The sequence below is a fragment of the Crocodylus siamensis genome, chromosome 11 (genome assembly GCF_052110815.1).
Source record: "Crocodylus siamensis isolate JL-2025a chromosome 11, ASM5211081v1, whole genome shotgun sequence".
Taxonomy (NCBI): domain Eukaryota; kingdom Metazoa; phylum Chordata; order Crocodylia; family Crocodylidae; genus Crocodylus; species Crocodylus siamensis.
In genome coordinates, this window is record NC_143405.1 from 5,361,476 (window position 1) to 5,386,297 (window position 24,822).

The 24,822-nt window shown below is 47.5% G+C and overlaps 1 protein-coding gene across 2 annotated transcripts in view; it reads right to left on the minus strand.

Annotated features, from left to right (window-relative positions):
- The window catches only part of OLFM1 (olfactomedin 1), a 45,888-nt gene extending 21,690 nt beyond the window's left edge, over positions 1-24,198 (minus strand). Inside the window, exons 1-2 of one of the 2 annotated variants that reach the window (XM_090021828.1) lie at positions 23,691-24,198; positions 5,520-5,669 (exon numbers count right to left, since the gene is read on the minus strand). In XM_090021828.1, the coding sequence (XP_089877954.1) occupies positions 5,520-5,669; positions 23,691-23,786 (246 nt within the window). In that variant the 5' untranslated portion in view covers positions 23,787-24,198. Of the gene's footprint in view, positions 1-5,519; positions 5,670-7,805; positions 8,218-23,690 lie in introns of those variants that run through there. The other variant, XM_090021827.1, reaches the window with a different exon arrangement.
- Positions 24,199-24,822: the final 624 nt, after the last annotated feature.

The following is a 24,822-nucleotide window of genomic DNA, read 5'->3' on the forward strand; positions in this document are numbered from 1 at the left end:
CAAAATTTTGACCTTTTCCCACTTAGTCAACAAAGCTAAAGAGTAATCAGCATATGCATTATTTACCAGTTAATCAACAGCATCTGATAGTATTATGGCCACGTGCTCCAAAACACAGCAAATTGGTTTCATAAACATTTATTCTGCCGTGCTCTAGAAAATAATCCAACAATCATAAATGCAAATAAGGATTGTAGTCAAGAATAAAATGCATTAGTCTTAATGGCCTCTTTGATAGGCTGAATCTGCACGCAATGCCTGCTTTTGCAGGAGGAAAGACTATTTGTTAAACAGAAGCCTATTTGCCTAAGAATGGCATTTCTATTCAGGTATAAATCACCATTCCTTCATGTACATAAGAGGTATTCATTGATTGCCTAAGTGCAAACTTTCAAATCCAGCTAGTAAAACCTCAATAGCCAAATAGCCTGGTCTTTGTTTTATTATTTGCAATATCATCCGTCACTAAAAATACATTGACTGGCAAGCAAAGGCGGATAAACTAGTAAATAATGCATTCATGAATCTGAGGTTTCTGATTGTAATGGTCACCATTTCAAGAACTTTTATTATTGGAATCAACATGATCTACCACCAACACCCTTAGTGATTTATGTGCCAAAAGCTGCTGTTACACAGTGATGTAAGTGCCACTTGGGTGTGTGAAGGGGAAATACAATTTGGCCCTTGGAATCTCAACTTTCATATGCTGTAATCATTCACCTGCACCTGTGGTGAGAGCACCAGCTGTTGGGATTAAAGGACAAAGGTCGCTGGGACTGAACAAGGTGCAAAGAAGAAAGCAAACAGATAATCAAAATGACCTGGTTTTAAAGAGGAGCTATCACCTGATTTATTAAAATATCCCCCCCAACACACCTTTTCAACGCTACCGTTGTTAAGTATAGCTCTTGCTCAGCAAAGCACTGAAGCATAGCCTTAGTTTATGTATTTCATCCTTATGCATGAGTACCTTGTATGCTGTTGGGGCAAGGACAGTCTTTTCAGGCTGTGTCTACACAGTCGCCTAACAGGGACCTGGTCTATGGTGCAGCTTCTAGGCCTCAGCATGATGCAAACATATTCATAATGATAAGTCCACTGACAACACTTTGGACTGCTCTTGCACTTGAAGTAATGCCTTTCTGAACTGAGTCACGTCCAGATCCCATTACCAACGAGAAGCTAATCACAACCCAAACCTTAAGGCAATATTGCTCTCTCTGCTGTGACTTCATGTTGCAAATAAATTCCATGAAGTTCTCCAAATGATGCCACAGCTAGCTCCCAATTTCACATTCAGTGGCTCATGGAATGAGGAAACACTGGACCATTTCAACAGTCCCCAGAGCCAGCATTTCCTCCCCTGAACGTCTCCAAGCCATTGAAGCTCATCTTCAGCTAGGACTGCGGAAATAACTGTGATCCCCAGCAGGACCTCCGAACACCTCTTGAGCTTTGTTGGGGACAGCCCAGCAAGACATCCTGATATCTGTGCATGTTTTTTGTAATGATTGGAGCTTCATTTCATCAGCATTTGATGACAGGGAAAATACGATAAGGATTTATTCAAATTATTATGGAGAACCTACACATTGGGTTTCGATGGTGTGGGACTTAGAAGGAGAAGTATCTTGTCCAACTGGGACGAACAAAATAAGGGCCAGTAAATCATGACCCTGGGCTCAGTGTTCAAAAAGGAAGAATTTCAGGCTGTCACCTCCTACATCCATCTACCTCTGTCCCTGCATCAGCAACCAGTTGTGTCACCACCCAAGACAAGCCCTTCACATGAGCTGCCTTGAGTGGGGTGGATGAGAAAGAGAGGTCAACAGCCCATGGTGCTGGCAATGAGGAGTAAGGCAATCATTTCCCCTCACTGGATGGGAAGGAATTTGAGGACCTCCTCCTAGACTGAGGAGGAAGAGGGTGGTTTGTCTACTCTCATTCCCCTTGCTGGGTATCCTTATCCTGCTGAGTCAACCAATCCTTTCTTGAATTAATCCGTATCCGCATAACAGAGCCACTTTATACATTAACCAAACAGAACTGGGATTAAGTTTAGGAGTCCACAGCATTGGGCAGATGAATTTAGCCAGCATTTGTTCCAATTAAAAACCCAACGCTGCACAAATTAATGCAGGCAAATGAGGACAGGGTGCTAATGTGGTAACATACGGTAAAGAAAGCTATTTCAGCAATGAGCTTGATGGAAAGTGCAAATCCTTTTCAGTCACTGCTAATAGGGGTTGAATTTTTTTTTGTTTTAAGAATCATTCATGGAGAGGCATTTTTAAAAAAATCAATGTCTTTGATTCTGGATCTTCAAAAATAAAGCACACTTTATCATTTAACGATCTCTTTGTTTTATCTGATTACCATATGAAGGCTTTGATTCAGCAAAGCACTTAAAGCACATGACTTGGCTTCCCTGAGATGCCCCATGAGTTTCAAGTTAAACGTGCGCTTGTGGGCTTCAATGGACTGAGGCTAAAGACATTAACTCTTTAATTTCACCCAAGTTTCCTTGTTAGGTTTCAAAGTTACCCTGAAGAACCTCAGCTAAAATGACTGTTTCTACCCACAAGCTGGCAATACACCTAGTCCAAGTGTGCACAGAAATTAATGTTCCAGAAACTGAATGGGATGGACAAGCTGATGGTTGTCATGGGGAAAACAATTTATTTTAACTTGGGGAAATGGAAAATTAATAAATCGTGCTTCAGATTCTTCTACTGGTTATGCCAACCTCGTTGACATTGAGTTATTCCCGATTTCTCCCAGGGTAACCGGGAGCAGAATTTGGCCTGGTGGCTCTAGGAAGGCACATACGCTAGGTAATACATTCAAAATCCTGATCTTGCTGATCTGTGGGCTACGCCCTTTGTGGTGCAGAGCACTTAGGTAAAAACAATCCATCTGACTCATGTGGGGGCTGAGCCCTTCATCTCTGGATATAAATGCAGGAGACTCTACTGCAATAGCTTGCAAAGACTGGGGCAAATTGGGTGAGCATCAGGACAACAGATTATGAGGACTCTCATCCACATCTGCAAGCAATGAGAGGAAAGAGGTGGCACTCTGGACTCTTCCCATCAGCAAAAGAAGGATCTCAGGGATATGATATTTAGGGCCAATCTTATGAAAGGAGTCTATAAAAGCCTGGCAATAAACTGGGGCAACATAAATAATACCCTAGCACAAGCACAAGGGATGAAGAAGAGCTATTTAAGTTAAAGGACAACACTGTCACCAGGACAAGTGCCCATGAATACATTTAGACGGAGATCAGAAAGTGTTTAACCATCAGAGCGACACAGTTCTTGAAGACCCTCCAGGGATGGTGGGGAGTAAACAAGCCCACCTTGCTGTAAGATGAAGAGCAAGAAGCATCAGAGAGGGCTTATTGGGATTTGATATACTTGCCTGTGATATCAAGGGAGTTGAACTGCTTGACCGGGGAGTTTCCTTCGAGTCCAATGTTCCTTCAGCCAAAGGATGAGACCAATAGCAGTCTCCCAAGCCTCTACCCTTAGTCTATCCACAGGGAACGATGCAGGGCTGGGCTGTGTTAGCTTTTGTTCCACCCTGCACTTTTTTAAACTCCAAGAGGTCCTTGGAAGGTGCTAACTACATTGGACCCTATCTTTATTTTTCTGTTAGTATCCACGTCGTTTAGAGCAGGGAAGCATTTACCAGCTTTGAACCTGAACCTCCACTGAATTGCCAACACCTGTGTACAAAGCCCAGCATTCAAGGTACTGCACTCTGTGAAGGAAGAAATCCCTTCTATTTCTCACTTGCATAAATAAGGTGATGCCCTGACCAGTTCAGAGGATGTCTTACTCCCTCCAAAGGTGAATAGTAGGTTATAGTGCTTTCTTTCTTTGAAAATCGAATCGAACCACTAGTGTACCTGTAACATGGTACGTTTCTTTGGGAATAAAAAAAAAAGGAGATGCTAGTTTTCTCATCACAGAATTAAGGGACTAAAAATGCTGGTCTTATGGGGGGGGGGTGAGGGGGGGCACAAAAATAGTTGCAAATCTTCTATGGGTGGTTAAAGGTTTGCCAGAAGTGCTCCCAGTCGCACTTCACTAAGAGGATTTTGTTACAGTGCTTAGCAAGTTCCGAGATCTGGAGCTTCATGTGAACCACTAGGACTTGCCCTTTTCTTTATAACTTCTCTTGTGGGTTGGTGTACATGTTAGCTCTAGCTAACAGGCTTCGAATATCATTCTTCCCTCTTTGTATGCGCTGGTAGTCACCCAACTGTTTGTCATCCAAGAAAGAAAATGATCATCTGATAATTCAGCACGGTCTTTCTTGGTAATGACCGCCTCTCACGTCTTTAATCCCATAGCTACTCTTCCCATTACAGTAGGGGTAATTGAGCCTTGTTTTGCTCATGTGAGTAGCTCCAGGAAGCCGGTGGATCTCTGAACTCAGGGCAATCTGATAGCTCAATGCTTGTTCCTTCTTAGCTCAAGGTTTGCTCTATTGGACAAACTGTTCTTATTTCTTAAGGGGAAAAAAAAAAGCCTCTGTGATTATTTTTAGAAACTCGTGCTACTCGCACTAGGAAAATTTTAAGGGCCAGCTTGCTCATTTCTCCATTAATATACTCATAGAGATTCAAATCTTTTAAGTGTAGGTTTGTAATCGTTACGAGTGACTAATGCATTAATTTTCTCTAAACATCAGGATAAAAATTATTTTGTCATGTACATAGCATGCTGGCACAGTGTTTAGACATAAAGGATAATGACATACCCAACACAAGAGTCCGCTTGCGTTAAAAAAACCCACCAAAAACCAAAAATCCAACCCAAAAAAACATAAAATGACACCATTTCCCAAGGAACAGAGTATCCTCAATAGAACCTATTACCCAGAAAATTTCCTGTTAGCAGGATGGGTCCTTAATGAGATTCTTTTGATCTTGCTGGATGGCGGACTATTAAAAACTAATCAAACGGGTGTCAGTGTTAAAAAGAAAACCACCAACCATCATTTCATCATTTGATGTTGATGACTTGTGCTGTTTTATTCAACCTTTCAAGTACCAATACAAGCCAAAGTGCACAGGCTTCATTTTCAATTCTAGTCCCCTCTTGTCTTTCTGAAATTCAGCCTTTGAAAATACTTGTGTTAAATTAATGAAAAACAATGTTATTAGGGTCAACTGCAGACATCTCTTCCCCCCACCTCCTTCCCACTGAATCATGCAGGTCCTGATCACGTTTCATAGCAGCTTCTGCAAGATCTCGGCATATACCCACATCCTTCATTACCAAGCTGTCTAGACACCGTATAGCCATGAATGAATTTACCCTCAGACCTGGGAGGAACGATTATCCCCATTTGCCCAGTGAGGAAATGAGACACAGAAAGACTTGCCCAAAGTCTTGCAAGAGAGTCAAGAATTGAGTCCAGATTTTCTGCATGTTACCCCCGGTCTTCAGTTAAGACCCACCCCTGCCCCTCTGGCCCTTCCATATTGGACTCCAGGCTGTTACCTTTTCTAATAGCTGCCTCAGCTGCTTTGTCCTAGCATCACGTGAGCACATCGTCTGTTGGGGTGCCACCACTGTGCATATACAACGTCCCTCGCTGTCTTGGGCAGAGCTGTATACCTGCCAGCTTTCCTCTGGGTTGGTAGGCAACACCTAATTGACACACAGAAAAGGGGGTTAAGTAAAGCAGGGGGACTTGCAAAGGGATAGCCAGAGCATGGGGAGATGGTACACGAGAAAAACAGGCATGGACCCTATTTTAGTGCAAATGAGCTATGGATATGTATCTCATGGAAGAAAGAGGAGAGGTTTCTCTGAACGCCCAGCTAGCAGGAGAAGACAGAAAGCATTTACAATGCAAAGATATGGATTTGGGACATAGGAGCTCTGTGCCTGGTAGTATGAAACAGAGAGCAATTGCCAAAGCAGGTGAATAGGGATGGGGCAGGGGAGACCGGGGGATGGTATGTAGCAGAGAAAATCAGGGTAGTAGGGTCTGGTTAGCCTGCTGCAACACACTAGTTGAGCGAGCCCTGAAGCACACGGTGGCTGGGCGAGAGCTGATGAATAAGATGCACTCAATTCCTCCTTGACACGCCGAGAATGAAGTGCATCCCGAGCTAAGAGGGAGTTTACAGCCTCCTTGGAGCTAAGCTGTAATCAATGGACATCTGCAGAGCTCTCCAAGATCCTGAAACAGGAAAATTAGCCTAGAACAGTAAAAGTCCCCTTGCATTTTCACCCCCCAGCCCCAAGCCCCAACCAGCCCTGACGGGCTCCTCGCCAGCACTGCAATATTTTGGGAAGGGTTCAGCAAATCCATGGAAGGGGAATCCCAGACTCATTGCCTGTGAAAGCCAGCCAGCTAAGGAGGGAGGCAGCCTTGCGGATGTAACCAGCCTCTCCAGCAGGGCTTCCATAATGCACCGATGGAAAGGGAAGCCAGCAACCGAACTACGCTCATTTTCCAGCCCTGTTCTGCCCCAAAAGCACCGGTGATCTCCATTCCCTTTGATCACACAACATTTTGCACGATGCATTATTTAATCAGAGCCTCGTCTCTGATCACTTGGAAAAAAGCAGCATCCCCAGGCAAGGGGTGGGGGTGGGGTGGGAATGCTGTTTTGATCGATTAAATATATTTTCTATAACCTTGCAAACAGCCGAGCCGAGACACAGACGCAGGGGCACACACAGAGAGATTCTGTAAAGCGGTCCAAATGATATTGGGTCAATCCTGTTCTGGCAATGTGGCAGAAACTACCCACTTCACTCCCAGGGCAAAGACGTGCTGCCTTCAATACTTTTCATCTTGAAACAGTGGAGCTGTAACATGCTACATCCTTTATGGAGACAGAAGCTTGCAGCCGGGAGGTGCGAGCTGTCAATGCCTTCCTGTTCAGGGAAGTAAGTAGGAGTGTGATCCTCAGCCAATTCCAATAGGTAAGAGCAGAATCTATAGTCTCCTTTCAGGGGAAGGAAGTGGAGCAATGAGACCCGGCTGAAATATACTCGCAACTTCTCCGATGCATTTTCCAGCCAGTAATGACTATCGATTGGAGGCATGCGAGTGCCTCAGCTCTGGGAAGGGGACCCTGTAGCGCTGGCGGGGGGGACCTCCAGACTTGCCTTCACCCCCACTATTTCTGTGCAGGAGACTGGTGCCTAACAGGTTACGTAACAGGAGGGCCAGCTAAGAGGGGCATCACAGCACGGTTGCAGGCTGGCCAGGGGACAGCCAGCCCAGCCCAGCCCAGCCTGCAGGGAACGTGCCCTTACCGTGCCCTTCCTCTAAGGTAGCAAATCTGCACACACCCAACCCAGGGTCGGACTGCAAAACCTGCACACACCCAACTGGGGGTCAGACTACAAACCCGCGCACACCCAACGGGGGTCGGACTTGATCTCATGGGTCCCTTCCGACCCCAAATATCTATGAAACTGCCGGCAGCTGCAGCCGAACCCAGTGTCAGGCACAGACCCCGGCTCCCCTCCCCACAAACACGCCGGAGAAGCAAGGATTTTTGCAGCCCTGCAAAAGCCCATCCAACACGCCCCAGCCCTTGGGATGCTCCCCTCGGGATGCCGGGGGAGCAGGAAGATTTCAGCCCGAAAGAAAGGTTTGATTTTTTGTTTCCTTCCAACTATTCCCCGTGGTCTAAGAAGAGAGATGGGCTCTCCCCCCCGGGGGGGGTGGGAAGCACTTGCCTTCCTGCAGGGCGCACACCGGCCAGTGCCCCCCCACCTCCTGCACCCGCCCCCGAGCTCCTAACGCCCCTGGGCACTCACTCCCGTGCTCCGGTCCAGCGTGCCCCCCGTGGCGGCGGTCAGCTTGGTGGTGTTGAGCCCCACGAGCGAGGGCAGCGTCTGCGACATCCAGTTGGTGATCATGGCCATGGTGCTGAGGACCACTCCGATCTTGAGCAAAGGCACCGACATGTCTGCGCGCCGGGCTCATGCCCGGGCGGGCGCGGGCTGCGCGAGCCGAGCCAGCCGGGCAGCCGGGGCCCCGCCGCCGCCGCCGCGCATCCCGGCCCCGGCCCGGGCAGCGGCAGGGCGCGCGGTCAGCGCGGGCGCGGGCAGCCCGGCGCCCCGCTCCTCCGCCGGCGCTGGCGCTGGGGCATGCCGAGCCGAGCCGAGCCGAGCCGCGCCGCGCTGCTGCCGCCGCCGGAGGGGCGGTGGTGGCGGCGGAGGAGGGATTGGGAGTGGGGGAGAGGCCCGGGCTGTGGGCCCACCCCCTCCGCCGCCGCCTGGCGCCGGCTGCGCGCCTCCGCAGCGCCCCCTGGCGGCGGCCGCCCGCCCTGCCCCGGGCCCCTCTGCTGCCCCCGGCGGGACAGGGGTGTCGCTGCAGGGCCGGGCTGCGCGCCCGCGCGCCTCCCCTCAGCCTCGGAGGCCGCTGCCGTCCCGGCGTCTCCCCTGCTTTCTGCCCCGCAGCCAAGAGGGGGTTCATAGCCGGAGTATGGAGCAAGGCTGGGGTGAGGAAAGCTGTCACCGGTGCTGCCATCTCCCGTACTTTTTGTGAGGAGGGGGTTTTTGCCCCTCAGCCAGAGCAGGGGGCAAGGCCGGGGGTCACCTCCGCTGCCACCCCTACATTTCCCCCCCACCCAAGAGCCAAGTTTTGTCCCTGATGCAGCCTCACAGGCCTGCCGAGGCAGCCGAAGTAGGGAGCAAGGCTGGGGTACGAAAAGCTGCCGCCTTTGCATCTCCCCCCAGGTAAGGAGGGGGTTTGCCCCGAGCCAGCGTCACAGGCCTGCCCAAGCAGCCAGAGCCAGGCGGCGAGGCTGGGCTGGGGAAAGCCGTCACCTCTGCCACCCTGCAGCTGCTGAGCAACGAGCTCCCAGCCGGCCTCCCACCCCAAGCGCTTCCCGGCTCCCTCCACGGCGCCTTTTCTCCCGGCTCTGCATTGCACATGAAAGCACCTTTCAGATACCGACACGCACCGAGCAACAACACGCACCGAACGTTTTCTCCGCGGATTCATAACCTCCGGCCAGGCTGAAAATCCGGCACCAGCATCCGTCTTATTTGTGCCAGGCTACCCTTTTCCCCCCTGCCTGACTTCCCACTATTGCTGTTCCAGAGGAAGTTCAGCTCTCCTCCCTGCCACCCATTAGAGAGCGTCCAGAGGTGGAAGACCTCCAAAAGTGTTCCCGGCTTCTCTACAGCTTGGGCCAGAGAAAGCAGGTGAAGGCGATAGGCAGCTCGGTGAAGGGGAGAAGGATCCATTATGGATAGGGTGGGACAGCGGGCATCTGACAGGGGCAGCTCCAGTTCTGAGTACTTCTCCACCATCTTCAATTCTAAGTGGGTCGCCAGACACTTCCCTGCCTGCTGAAACCCCTCTAATTCTCAGGAGGCATTGCGTTGTTTGTATGACAGCCGCTTCCTGATCTGGGATTGAGGTTCGGGGATGCTGGGTGCTGTACAAAAAGGCAGCTGCGTCTCCAGAAGGATTACAAGCTCGGGGCAAGATACAACAGGCAGATGTGGGGGAACAAGATGAGCTCCACCTCCTCCCGCGGGTTTTTGCAATTGCTGAGTGTGGTGGTGAGGCCAGGGGTTTCACAAGTATATAATCATTTCTACTGCATGAGTCTGAGGTTGATATCACACCAGGGACAGCATCCTACACGTCGCCCAAGGTGAGAGTCTAGGACAGCGGTTCTGAACCAGGGGTACATGTACCCCCAGGGGGTACGCGAAGCCTCACTGGGAGTACATCTAACACAAGTCGAAGGGCCTAAAAAAGTCTTGACAATTTGAAGAGTCTTTGTATGAGTATCTTGCTGTTTTTATAATACACGATTACACGTAGCTTGACATAAAAATTAATTTCCCATTGAAAGGGGGCACGTGAAGTCTCACTCTGAGACCAAGGGGTACATAGACTGAAAAAGGTTCCGAACTGCTGGTCTAGGGCTTCAATGAGGGAGAAACATCACATAGCTGGGGTTGCTAAGTTCCTCCTGGAAACCAAAGTTGGCATTCTCCAAAAATGAAAAAGCTTGATCACCTTGAAGGTTGACACGTACAGTCATAACACACACCAGGCCAGCACCTCAATTGGTCCAAGTCCCTGCAATCGGTAGAGCTACACAGAGTGACACCAGCAGAGGATCAGGCCTCTTGTGTTTTAAGAAAAAAATCCTGTATTGTATTCTTTTGCCCAGCTACGAAGCAAACTGTAACTAAGGTGCCAGATGGATATTGCATTAGAAATGGTGCTGGTGACATTGTCAAAACATTTTCCCTGAAATCATCTTTCCCATAAGGAAACTGAACTCATTCCAGATTAAAAATGAAGATCTTCTCCAGAGACTTATATAACTTTCTCAATGACTTCAGAAACCAAGTGTCCCAATAGAAACCCTTATTTCTACCTTCTCTTAAACATTAACCCGGGGTCAAAAACATAAGTACTAAATGCAAAAGAAAGGAAAAAGGGATTACAAAATGAATCCTTCAGTCATGACATACAGCCATAAAGGTGTCCTCCGATGATCAACCCCTATGCTTCCTGAGAAGTGATCAGAGCCATCAGTCAGAAAATAGGCATCACAATCTCTCTGCACCTCTCACATTTTGCAGTAGCAAAGAAAAAAATTCATCCTGTTCTTTCTCATTTAAGAAAAAGAAAGCTGTCCCATCCCCTCTCACTGCCTTCATGGACCTGCAATGCACAAAGGTGCATGAGTGCAGGGTCACTGCTTTGCTTGCATATCGCAGGGAGTCAAAGGGGCAAAAGGATACTTGGCAAAAGGATAGTTTCTTCCAGAAGTGGCAATGCAGAACAGGAGCTGACATGCATGTTATGCAACTCCATGGCCTAGGAGTTGATACAATTGTTGAATTCTAGTGCCATCTTCTAGCAGAGATGGGTATTTCACTCTGCTTCTCCAAAAGGGTAATGCAGAGGAAGGATGGATCTTTGTGTTAAAAAGCACTATAATGCAATCACTCATCTCTCATCCAGCCCCTTGGGGAATCTTTAAATTATTCTGAAATGGGTATTTTAATGCATGATTCACCATCTGTCTATGGGAGCTGGACACAAGACCTTGAGAGCAGAACATAGACCAAAAAAGTTTGGGTGTACTATCCGATTTTATCTCAAGTTTCTGGATCGGATTTATACAGATAGAAGCGAGGCTCCTCCGCTTCAAACAGCAAGGAATTTTTTTTTCTATGTGGTAATTCCTTAAATCATCAGTCAGTATTTCAGTGTCTAGTCTGGTCTGGCCATAGTATCTGAGCACCTCACCGTCTTTTCACCCGAGCCTCGCCAAGTGCCTGTGAGGTAGAGAAAATGCAGTTAATGGCACTGTGCAGATGCACACAGGGGCACAGGCTGCCACCCTTATTATGGCATCATCTTTCCATGCTTTCCATAATGGGCTAACGCTCCCTCCTCGGTCATGCCTAATACAGGGATTTTCCCATAGGAACCTCCTTGGAGAGGCATTTGGAGTGAGCAGGCCTCAAAAGAAGGAGCAGAAAGCCTGTCTCCACCTGGCTCTCAGATGAATGAAACAGCAGATCTTCGGGTCAGCCTCTGGCTTTTACAGGGTAAGTGCACAACCCCCCAGTCCAAAACCATAGCTTCAACTCTCACTTTGGAGCACCGTCAGGACACATCCCCAAAGCAGGAGTGTGGGGAGGGGGAAGGAAGAGGGAACAGGACTTTTGCCATGAAGAGGGAGATGGGGAAGTGTTTTCAGTGAATAAGTTAACCGCTGTGCACACAATCAGCAAGACCCCTGGGAGAGGAGCGAGGGGTGCCGTGCATGAGTGCTGACCACTCAAATGAGGGTGGGACAGGGTCCAGTCTCTGGGGAGAGCCAGAGCTCGAAGGAACTTGCAAATGGAAACATCCCATATGCAATTCTCTTCTCTCAGCCAGAAGGACCCTGTCTTCACAGCCAGGCCTCTGCTGTTCAAGATGGGCCTGACCCAAAGCCTGTCGATTGAAGAAAATGAGCATCAACTTCCACCTCGCTCAACCTCTTTGTCTCACATCCCAAGCCTCGCCTCATGTCGGACTCTACCGCTGCCTTAGCAAAGCTACCACCGACTTGCACGTGTCTTTGCTGGAGGAGGAGCTGAATAAACAATGAGGGTTCAGGCCTCGGTGGGTAGGACTGCTCATACTTCTGGGCTGCTGCCATTAAATGCACAATGAAAAGGCCTTCTTGAAGTAGGAGATAAAGGTGTCCAGCCCTGGAGGCATTCCCTAAAGTGAACCCTTCCTCCGACTCTCCCCCCCTCCCCTTTTTTTATTTTTTTAAGGAACATTTTTTGTGTGCTAAGTCAAATCAGCCAAATCAATTCCAAATCCATGCATGTTTTTCAAGGACCATATGTGACTTTGCTGCTGGCAAGCATCCTCCACCCTGGTCCAGGGTTTTAGATATTTCCAAATCCTTTGGTATGCAATATGCATCCTACATGCAGGCTCCCAAGAATTGCTTGCCCTTTGCCGTATGGCCACAGGAGCAAGCTAGGGAGGAATCTCTTATTTCCATAAAATTGGCTTGTAGCCAAGATCCTCCCATTGGGAGCAGGTCTGTGGGAAGCTAGTTATGAGGCTCTCGTAGGGTGTCCTGTCTGCAAGCAGACAAGGGTGCATCCTCTACACGGTTCCATTTTAATTGCATAGTATTTCACCTGCCAGAAGAGGCCGGACAACAAAGCGCTCATGTCCATACCAGGTGGTTGTCACGGATGAGTGGGAAAACAGCTTCTTTTTTCCCCCTCCACGGCACAAAAATCAAACTAGTAATTGGCATCACAGTGCAAATCATCAGAAACACTCTAGGTTTGTGCCGCTGACACCAAGATCAGCATTCGTCCCAGCCATCTCTCAGAGCAAGACCAACGCGTGCCCCTGTGGCAAGTCAAACTTTGGCATCAGAGATCTTGCAAAACATCTCCCGGCTTTCTGTTTTCCTCTGCTTCTACGCTACTCTATTCAGAACAGGTTCTTCCACTGGGCTTAACTCCACCCCATTCAAGTGCCTGACGTCCAGTCCAGTGTGATACCATGTAAAGCTCTCACTAGTGCAATATTTCTATCATTTCAGTGCTCATTTGGAAATCAGGATATGAACTAAAGCTCACCTCTCGTATTCTAAACACGGCGAAGGGAAATTATTAGATCTCAACATACTTTATTATTTAAAAATGGTACTGGGGGAAAATGCGTTCCACAGGTTGATTCCACTGGGGATACGTCAAGGTTGATTCTCCTTCAATGCACACAAATAATTGCATTTTGATGCTATAGCAGGAGCAGTGTTTTAGAAGGCTTTGCAGTGGGCAAAGCTTTTGCTGTTAGGCAAAACAACACAGAGGAGCAAAAATGTGCCAATGATCACATGGAAATTCCCTGGAAAATGCTGAAAGAGGATCCACCACCTAGGTACCCAAAGCCTTGTTATAACCTCTGCATACAGCTCCTTGCCTCCATAGGGATGACAGGCCAGACCTTCTGTCGATATAAAATAAATACAGCTGAGGACATGGCTGTCTATATGGTAATCAGAGGCAGATAAACTCATTCAAATCAGAAGACTTCTTCCTTTCACAGACTCTAGAGAGCTGTTACCTAGAGGAGGGTAGCAGCTTTTCTTGGGAGCAGACTTTCTTCTTTCAAGTGTTCAGTAACATAAGGGTCTTATACAGGGACGTCAAAAGAACATCAGATGCCCCAAACCACTGTGGACAATTCAATGACTTGATGTACTGGTTACCTTTACCCATGACTGGCTCTGAGTGCCCCTATCCGGACCCTAAATCCATTATTTATAGCACATCTTGACACCAGGATTGGTCGTATGTAGAGAAATTGGCCCATCAGAGATGATGGGAAAGTCATACAGGTATACACAGTTCAGTCCAAGAGGGAGGCTTCCCAAAAATTGCAAGCTGTAGAAGCAGCTCCGTGCAGTTTTCAGCGACAAGAGAGGGAGATCGGGCATTGGGCGTCAGCACTTCAGGAGAGCGCTGTAGGGTTTGCAACGCAAGCATTGCAGCATGGTTCTGGAGCACAAGCACCAGAAAAGTGAAAGCAAGTGATGTAGCTGCTAGAGATGAATGAATTGCAAGAACAAAAATCCTGCTCTAATGGCTGACGCATGCAATAGAGGCAGATTTGTCCAGCTTGAATGTCCTAAAGGAATCATCATTATTATCATCCAAGTGACAAAGACACAGATCTGAACTTAGATAGGAACGATTCTCAAACTGTTTGGGCAATGCACTCCCTTTGTAGGGTGGTTAACATCACCAGTGGTGTGTTGGATGACTAAAAAGGGAACACTTTATGGAACCGCACTGCAAAATCTTCCATAATGCAGAAGATAGCGGAGAGATCCCGAGGCTGCATTTTCCTTCCTTCCCCCTCCAGTAAGATTTCCCCTTTCTCTGTTTCTGCTTTCCCCCTAGAAGTTTGCTACATACCCCAGAAGAGCTGTCCTTGAATTCAGATGGGAAGGGGTCCACCAGCCTGAGAGCATCCTGCTAGGGTGTCTCACTAGTACAAAACAGGACCTGGCCCTGAGAGAGCAACAGGCAGCACTTATACTTTTCGCAGTAACCGCTGCTTCTATTAGCTTTGCCGCGGTATCTGAAAATCACCACTCGTCTGATTGCTGCACTGTTCATCACACAGGATATGGGCTTACAAAGAGGCTCCTTGTGTCTCTGCGTTTTTCTTCTCCTGTTGTGTATTCTACACCTGAAGTCTCCTTGATATTCATCATTTCCAGAACAGCCAATTCTGATGTCACAATGAGCAAATTACTGCTGTAAGCAGAGAATCAGCAGCAGGAGAAGATTGACTCCTAGGAAACAAAAGAGCCTATTTGCATGCATAGGTTCTTAGTAATAAAGAACAAGGAAAGAAAACAGCACAACCTTCCTGACTCTCATCCCCCACCTCCCCAAGCTGCTAGTTCATTTGAAATTGTTTAATGGAAAATCCCACTAACGAAGAAGGTTTTTCTCCCCAGACACGATGCAGAATGCATGGGTTGGACAGGAACTGACCTACAGGGCCAACATTTTTCAACCATGGTTTACAAATCTGCGCTTGCATTTGTGTGCTGGAAGATGGGTCTTCATCTCCCTCTTGTGGCCGGTCCATACAAGAGGTTATGAGTCAGCCTGGATTCGGAGGTAGGAGAAGATTTCAGACCTACCCAAACCCCACTAACATCAGTGGAAAGACTCCTTGTGATTGCAGTGGACTTTCAGCTCAAGCCCTTTGGGTCAAAAACTCATGCTCAGAGGGTGGAAGGTTTGGATTCAACCCATCCTGTTGTTCCAAGCTGAGTCAGTGGCACGTGCAGAGTCTAAAAATATATTTATAGCGATGGCAGTTTCAGGCACAAATTCAGGCAGAATGTGATTTGCATGTATCACATTTAGGCTTTTTTGTGCGTGCGTGCATGTAAATGCAGGTGCAGATACGGAGGCTGGACTTCTGCAGTTGGCACTGACCATGCCCTGTGCATGGCCAAAAGAGACCACAGTGATCTTTTTGCCTGACCTCCTAAATGCCCTGAATTAATTGCCATTTAAACTAGACTGTCTCTTTCAATAGGATTTCTGGACAAACAGCCAAACCAGGGAGGCTGGGTGGTAGAAGGATTATTTCTTATTGCAACCCTAGCAGAGTGCTGCACCTCCCATTGAGGAAGGCATGGCAGAGCCCTGGCTGCAGGCAGTTATTCTGTGCCACACCTAGCATGAGATCCAGCACTGTGCAGAAAGCTAGCTTATGCCCTAGGTACGTCGCACTCCATTCAGGAAATGCAAGACATATATAAGGCTTTTTGCAAACCTTTGCCCTGGGATGAACTGGAGCCTTCCTGTCCCAAAAGCATCATGCTCCAAAACCAGGCTGGGTTACTCCTCCACTTCACAACTACAGTAATGTCCTGTGTGGGGCAATGTCTGGGAGCAGGGGGGTCACATGGCAGTAGATCCATTGGTATGATGCCTGTAGGGTTTCCCACAAGAGTCCTGCAAGCTGGTAAAGAACTGGGAGTGAGGGGAAACAGCCCCTACCTGAAGAAATCCTAATTAATAGGGAGGATGTGATGGTAAAATGATGCTCACATGTATATGGCGAGCAGTTACTGTGACAGTGGATGTAGACCAATACTAGAGGTGGGCTGGATGGGCACCAAGAACAACATTTTAAACACAGAGTCTGGGTTCAGGGGTCTTGTCTCGCTCTGATACAGTTGCAAAGCTCAGTGCTGGACATGAATAGCCATTTAGATTTGAACACTTTAATGTTAGGGAGTTTTGGGTCTAGAACTCTGGCATGAGCTCCTCTTTGGCTTCACAATATATGGTATATAAGTGTATATACACCAGTGAAGATAAATCTCACTCCATACCCAAAGGGTAAGTTTTCTGATGGCAGAACAGCCTTAAAGCAAGTGTTTTTGTCTCAGATCTCCCAAATCCTCCCAGTGAACCACAGCACACATACTCCACCCAGCACTGCTGGGGACCCCAAAGAATGGTAACTGGACCTATGCAATCACTCTGAGCTGCTCTCAGTCAGGGAGTTAGAGAAGTAAAAAGGAGCACACACTCTGCTAAAAGCAGAAGGAAGTTCCCCTTCCCACCCTGACTGTGGAAACGGTGGCTCCCCACTCCTCCCTGTCCCCAGATGTAGCTGAACCATGTGCAGGACCCCGCTGGATTGTAAAAGGTGCTAGATGGACTGAGCAAGGGGAGAAAGACTTCAGGGTTGGGTCTTTGAGTGGGCAGAGATGCTGGGTCAGTCCTTCCAATGGCAACAGACTGTAAGGTAAAATTCAGGGCCTTGGGCTGTTGTCCTTGTGCCTCACACCCCTTGGGAAGTCAGTAAGACTTTTTGTAGGGAGGCAGGAGCTGTTGCTTGAATAGGACAGATGCCCACTATGCTAAATGCCCTACAAACAGGACAGAAGAGCATGCATAGCTAGGCAATTCTTTGCTCCAAAGACCTTTCAATCTAAGTACAGCTCACTAGGCAATAGTTAGATATAGGTAGAGGGGGGGAGAAAAAGGTGATATTGAGGCAACGATCCCAAAGTGCTTCACAAACTCTGCATAGGTGCAAACCTGCAGGCCCCATTTGTGTAAATGGGATTTTGATTTCAATGGGAGTTTGGAATAAAGTCGACATAAGCGATGCACCGTACATTCAACAGCATTGAACTGCAGGCAGTTTTGGGGCTGAGAATAGCATGGTGCACAGTGGCCACGGGAAGGTTAAATCGCTGCGATGGACCATGGGGCAGCTCCTTACAAGTGGAAGGTGCCATATGATCTTTACTGTCCAAAAGGAGCGCAGAGAAGTTTTGCAGCTAGAAGTATATGCTCTTGGTATAATTTCAGAACAGAATAATCCCCTTTACCGGTCTTTGCTTTGTACTAAATCTCCATTTAGCTAAAGCTGCTCTTGACATCAAACCCACAATATAACAGCAAGCGCCAATACATGTCAGAGCCTGTAGGCCTGATACTACCCATCTAAAGCTAATGACTTTTGCAATGATTTCAATGGCTGCAGAATACAGCTGTAATGCAAATGATTATAAGGTCAGCTTTTTTGTTTTGTTTTTTGTTTAGCATCTTCCTTGTAGCCAAAATGAAATGGAAGGGATATTTCCTGAGAACTCCTCTCACAATCCCCTTTTAAGTTAAGAAATATGTATGCTGCACTTTGGTGTGTGCCAGTTGCTTTCTATTATGATAATAAAGACTGGACTTTGGGAAGGGCAGGAGGAGGGAGACACTTTTCCAGAGAAATTCTTGGGTTTTCACTTGCTTAGGATCATGGTCTGCTAGGTAGAGCAGCATGGAATGAGATTCAGGACTCCCAGCTTCTAGCCCTCCTGCAAGGGAAATTTTGTCAGGAAAAAGTGCAGCAGACCGGGAGCTGGGGCTCCTAAATCCTGGGCCTGAGTGCTTAGGAATAAGTGAGGTGTAGCAATTCTAGCCTATAAGAAATGGGAAGTCAGAATACCTGCATGCTCTAGCTCATACAAGCTTGTGCTGCATCTGTCTATGTAACTATATATATGCACACACATACAAACACATTTCTGTGTGTATGCACACACACACACACACACACATACTCTCTCTCTCTCTCTCTCTCTGTCTCTGCACATCTTGGCTGCTGTGGTTTCCCTGCTTTGCCTGTGGCAGGTTCAGGTGTTAGGTCTGTGTGGTGTCAGGGTTGATGGTCGTCTTATGAAGAGTCTGGATTATGGATTGTACAGGATGGTTTACCCAGGAATGATCCTGCCTCAGGCAGGGGTTTGGACTAAAATCACCACTAGAGGTCCCTTCCAGGCCCACTGCTCTAGGAGTCAGACACACACACACTTTAGTGAGTCTATAAGGGGCAAATCTACTCTGCCTTCTAACTGGACTTCAGACTAAGGTGTCTAACTACATCCATCTTCCTGGATGCTCTTCCCAGGTTTGCCTCTGACTCATCATACCTCAGTTTACCCACATGCAAACACTAGGCATATTGGCACCTTCCTCTTTTGTGCCTGACGATCTTTAATTCATCCGTGCTTCCAAATGTCTCTGAGACCCTCAGCTGAAAGCACAAGGCACTGCTTTCTCTTTCGCACTGTTTCACATCCAATGCTCATCCAACAAAAGGCCCAGCCTAATAATGATTAAATAATGAATCTAAGAAAGACTATTTTCTATTTTCTGTTCTTCCTTTTCCTGGCATATCCAGAATCACATTAGTGCCTGTCATCAGCATTATTATGGCCCTATGGTTCACGGCTTCGTACTAGCAAGCAGAAGCCTCAGCTTATCATTCATAACTGAGAATTGGCTTCTTCTACTGTCAACGCAGCTTACAGTCCTCATCTATCTAATTCAGTTAGATAGTAATTAGTTTTGTATTACTTTACACAGTGATGCTAATACTGATTACAAGGCCTGATAACTTGAGTAATAAATATGACCCAAGGCTGAAAATTACCTTTCTCTTTTATTGGTGAAAGTTGAAGTTAGTGAAATGAGACACAAATTGGTTTATGAGATGAGGCAGCTGCCTCCTGTTACAGGCTGCAGGTTTGCAGCTTAATCCTCCCCATTTCAATGTGGCTGCACAACAGGGGAGGGAAAAACCCAGCCATGACGCTGAACATTTGACAGTCCCCTAGCTCGCTACCGCTAGGCTGGCGCAAGCTAATTCAGGGGTTGAGTGAGAACACAATTGCACAGGGAGTATTTATGGAGGAGTGAGAGGAGTAACCATCCCTCTTCCTGCCCGCCTTGGGAAGCTGAGAGGCACATGTCTCTCTGCCACCAGTGAAGTTGGTGCAGTCACAAAACCGTGCCTCTGATTCTCTCCAGCACTGTATCACCACTGACTTCAATGATATTGCTGCTTTATCAGTGAACCAGCAAACTCCCAGCTTCGGGCACTGGGCAGGGATACAAACACCCGGATGGATATGACCCTTTGCATTCACCGGGATGGGATTTTACAGGTTAGTTGGAAGTGGCTTTTTTGCCAGTGCCCACCACAGCTGTGACCTAAGAGAGTTCACCGCATTACTCTGAAGTCAGTCAGAAGGCACCTTTATACAGTAACTAAGGGTTGTGTGTGTATATCTATCTATCTATGTATACATAGATATAGGTATTATATATAGAGATATCTATCTATCTATCTATCTATCTATCTAGATAGATAGATATATGGAGAGTGTACAAGCTTTCTTGAACTCCAGCTCACTTTCATCAGATGCTGATGATGTGCCCTAAGAAACATGCTTTTAGCAAAGCTCCCTTTGACCTCACTGGGGAGCCCTAAATATTTAATAACTTCTCAGTCCCAGGAAATCTCCATTTTTCCTGTGACGTGATTTACTACTGGTTAAATAAATTATTACACAGTGAAGTCTGCCTAGATTGGCACCCTTAAAACTTCTGTAGGGTTTTCAGGCAAATTCACAAGGATGTCAGTGTGCATTTTCATAAGTGACTCAAGCATGCCAAATCAGGACACGGGACAGAGGCTAGGGAAAGAGAGAGTGATGAACTTGCACGATCACCTTTCTCTTTTACACTATTTTACACTCAGCTGACTTAGATGAAATGACTCCTGATTGATACAGGCATGAGAGCAAAATCAGGCTCTGTGTGCACATGTCCGTGTGCATGCGTGTGTGTGTGTGTGTGTGTAACCCTTGGGGGGAAGATCTGAAAATAGCATAAACTGACAGTGCTCTACTGAGGTTACCTGAGGATCTGCCCATCTATCCATCTCACCTTCCAGAGGAGCAGCCAAAGACAGCAAACCCTCAGCAGGTGTTTCCCCAAACTGGCATGACTATAGACAGGCTTTTGCTGCCCGGTGCTAATAAACACCAGGGAACAGCTACCTGCTTAAATCCCAGAAGCACTGGGTTTGGTTCTACAAATCTCATGCATTCAACATTCAAATGAAATATTCAGCATTTCCTCTTTGGATCACTGACCTGGAAACATTCAAAGCAAGATGCAAAGTCAACTGTAAGAACCTAGGCAGCCAACATACACCTCTGAGCATTCAGAACAGTTCTATAGGGAATTAGTCCTAAAATGAAAAAAAAACAAAAACCAACCCCAGTGTAATAAAATTCAAATCCAATTTTAAAAAGAGGGATCAAAGGGCAAACTGAAGTTTCAGTAACAGCCAGTTTTATGTCCCTGTATTCCTGATCCCTGCTGTTTATACTAAGCTCAAATTCCCGTCACACTTTAATAGCCCTTGGCTCCAAATGTGACTAGGAGCATCCGGGCTGAACCCATAGCATCAGCTTGCAAAGTCCTGTGCAGTTCAGGATATGAAGCAGGCAGGAGCACAGCGAACCAGGCCTGGGCTGAAGCCACTTGTGACTGGGATCAGTCAAGGCTCTAACTCCAGTTTAGGGCATTGAGATATTGTCAGCGGTTTACTTTGGAAACGACTGTCTCTTGCCAGGAAATTCTCCCTGCTCTGCATCCACAGCACTAAAGTGATTCTCTGCAAGGGACCGTGCTCGTTCTCCCTTGTCAACTCTCCCCCCACGCTCCTACAGGGACACATTTTCTTCCCGCTGACCTGAATGACGACAGGTCACTTGAGGGAAGGGTCCCCGACTCCTTCTGCATTACCGCCGACAGCCGCTGACTCAGAAATAGATCTCCCCTTAACCATGGCCCAGCTGGGATCTCTGGAAGGGGCGGGGGAGCTGGGAGAGAGATTCCTGGGCATGTGATGGAGATGTTAATTTGTTGCTGAATTAAACGTGGAAGGCGCTGAACTGGGCGGTGCCTGAGATGAAAGGCATGCTCGGGGATTGCATCTGGCAGCTGTGCTAAAGAAAGGAGATGCTAAAACTCTGGAAGAGATCTGCAGAGGCACAGGGCTCTCCAGGGGATCGAGAGCTCGGTGAACCCACTCCTGTACACTCCGGGTGCCTGAGGTCAACAAGGGAAGCCAAAGGAAGGCTCACCCGACACCCAGCCTTTCTAGAAGCCAGGTTTTATTTAAAGCCAGTGGGCCAAACCCTGCTCCAGGTCACTCCACTGAAATCAGCCAGGCCTGAACGTGGCCTAAAACTGCCGGCTGGAGTGCACGGATTTCATTTCCCCCACGTAAGTCAGGACCAAAGTTTTAAACATAGCATGGAGGTGGGGGGCAGCATCCGATGAACCAGCTGCCCAAACTCTGGGCATCCTTGGAAGAAAATACCGGATGCAGAGACGATGGGTGCTGCAAAAGGAACGGGGGTCTGGAAGCAGCTCAGAGAAGGTGCTTGCTGGATCCAAAGTTATAGAGATTTTCCCCATTGAAACCCCCCCCAGATCCACATGCTCTCTTGTCCATTTGAGAGGAGGCCGAGGAAGGGGGAGCAAGGAGATGTGCGAGTAGCATTCAAGCCCCAGCTCGCTGGCATGTGTTGTGTCAGGAGAAGGCAGGCGGCTGCTTCTTAAGGATCCACCGCCTGTTTAAAGCAATTCCCATCGATTTCCCTCTGCTTTGTCCAGCCTAGCGCATGCGCACAGTCCCTGGAGTGTATTCGCACACACACAATGCCTTTATATTGGTCAGTCGCTTCTAGGTTTCCTGTCTTCCCACCCCTTCCAATTTGCAAGCAACTTGGGGTTTGGGTTTTTTTCCCCCTCTCCCAATAACCTCCACATACTTTCTTTTCTCTCTTTTTCTCTTTTTTTGGAACAAGGTGTTGAGCACAGATGTTCCTTTGGATGTTTCTTCCTCGTAGCAGAGACACTCAGAAACACTTGGTAGGTTAAAGGAGGCTTTATCCACTACCTCTCAGTATCCAGGGCAGGGACAGAAGAGCTTATTGTTAGCCAGATAAAAAAGCATATATACATAAAGCATCCAGGATAAGAGCCCAGCTGCTAATTGGTGCCACACTGAAAAGACTCCATCTCCATTCCTATTTATAGCTTCCCCCCCTCCTTCCAGGCAACAGTACAATTAAATCCCACATCCTTCTGTGATCACTTTTGTTCCTTTCTGTGAAAAAGCAGAAAATAAAGACACCCTTGTTTCTTAAAAGAAGTCGAATGGACTTTTATTTCCACTCTGACCACACAAACACAAAAAAAGCCTTTTGCCTCCCCTTCCCCCCCACCAACTCAACAATTGCTGGGCTTGGAAAGTACAGAAAGGCAACCAGAAAAAAAGGGAAAGAGTGTGTATGTGTGTGTGGACGATCAGCCTCAAGCATGTCACAGATGGACACATAAAGGGACATTTAAATGTCATGTTAAATCAGTGCAGCTGCCCCCCACACCAGCAAATGCATCTATGCAAAGAGAAGGGAGGAATCCAGCAGAAGCGATTACAGTGGGGAATCACACACTACATATAGAGGAAAACACAACATATATAGGCAGACAGAAACAGAGACAGATCCTAACTTACCAATAATAGACTTTCCCCCCACCTTTTCAGGCTACTTTCTCCTACTGCACACTGCAAAGTGATGGACAGCGCACACATTCCCATTGACTGCCCATTCACAAGCTGGGAATTCGACTGACCCTGTATTAGCAGCCTCATCTTTAATGATATACTTTTCAAAGGAGCCAACAACCAAGGCAGGAGGGATCTCAGCAGCCCTGCCTGCTGAAATGCTGTGCCAGGTGATAATTACTGAATCCCTGCACCTCTCTCTCCTGGTGAAACAAAAGGCAGGCATATCACACTCTCCCCAGCTTCTCCTCTACCTGAATTTCAACTTTTAATTGAAGTGAGTGTGCCTAGGGGGTGGGGGTAGAGTTATACCCAACACCCCCACAGACTCTGGTTGAAATCAAAATCCACAGCAGATCTAAGACTATGAAAGCTGCCTCCCCCCTACCCCCCTTTTCAGTCCAATCTGCCCACTCCACACACCTTATCCATCCACCCCCACTTCCCCCATGCCCTGCACTCCCCCACATCCCTTGCCCGAGCTACAGGAGAGGGATTTGATGAATGACCTCTATTGCGTGCTACCAGAAGGAGGGTGGGGGTGGGGGTAGGAGGGGGGGGGAAATTGCAAAAAAGATGCAGTTTGCTACACTAGTTTCTTTTGTACTCTATAGCTTTAATAGAAAATGGCGTTAGGGGAGAGAGAGAAAGAAACCTACTTGAGTTAGTTCTGTGCCCATCAAGATGAGAAAGAAGAGGCTCAAAAGCTTGCTTGCAGGTTGCATCTCTTGCACACAGGTCCAGGCACCTTGCATGCAGTTCCCCCCTTTCGACCTGGGTTATTCTTTTTCCCCTGCGTTGATCACTGTCTCCCTTGCTTCCTTTCCAGTCCTTTCTTATTATTTTTTTTTCTAAAAAAAGAAATAATAATAATATATATACACACTATAATTATTCTCTCAGTGGCTTTCAGCACCCCAAGAAGGCAATGCAGGAAATCTGCTTAGTCGAGCCTTCACTTTGCATATTTATTGAGATTCCAGTTTCTCTTGTCTCCTCTCCGTGCTGGCTTTCTCCTTGGCTTTTAAATTTTTTTTTTAAATTTTTTTTTTAATGGCTCCCCTGATCAAAAGACATTTGCGAGGAGAAATTCAACGGAGCACGAAATGGTTATCTCTGCTATTGCCAAAAGTTTGCCTTGAAAAGGGGGGCTGATGGAGGGAGGACAGGGATTAAAAAAAAAAAAAAAAAAGGAATTGGAAGGCAGTGGCTACTAGCAGGGGATGGATGTTTGAAACAGGATGTGACATCAACAAAGGCGGGGGAAATTTAACTAAGCACAGGGAAGGGAGCAGGGGGGGAAATAGCATCAGGATCAAAAATGCAGCCAGATGAAAGAGGAGGAGGAGGAGGGGTCAGTTCTGATGCTGGAGGGGCCTTCCGAGCAGACAGCACTGATTGCGGAGGACCGTACGGGGATGCGTCTCTGCCTGAATTTCCCAGGCAAGCCCTGGACCAGCTGCAGCATGGGTTTTGCAGGACCAGACCGACAGTGCACACCACCGAGAGGTGATCCTAGAGAGAGAAAGGGATGCCAGGAGAAACCGGATGCTGCATTTTGATGGCAAAGTGTGTGTGCGTGCAGGGGGGTGTTCAGCCTGTGGGTGGTTTTATAACCCCCTGCCCTTTCTTCCCATCTTCGAGGACCCAAGGAATTGCAGCTCCTGGGTGGAGCCAAGCTCATTTAAACTTAGAAACTCAGTAAAATGGGTATATTACATCATCTTTACTCCTCCCTCTCCTACATTTCATTAAGAGGGAGGCTTTTTAAGTGGGGGATGGAGGGAGAGA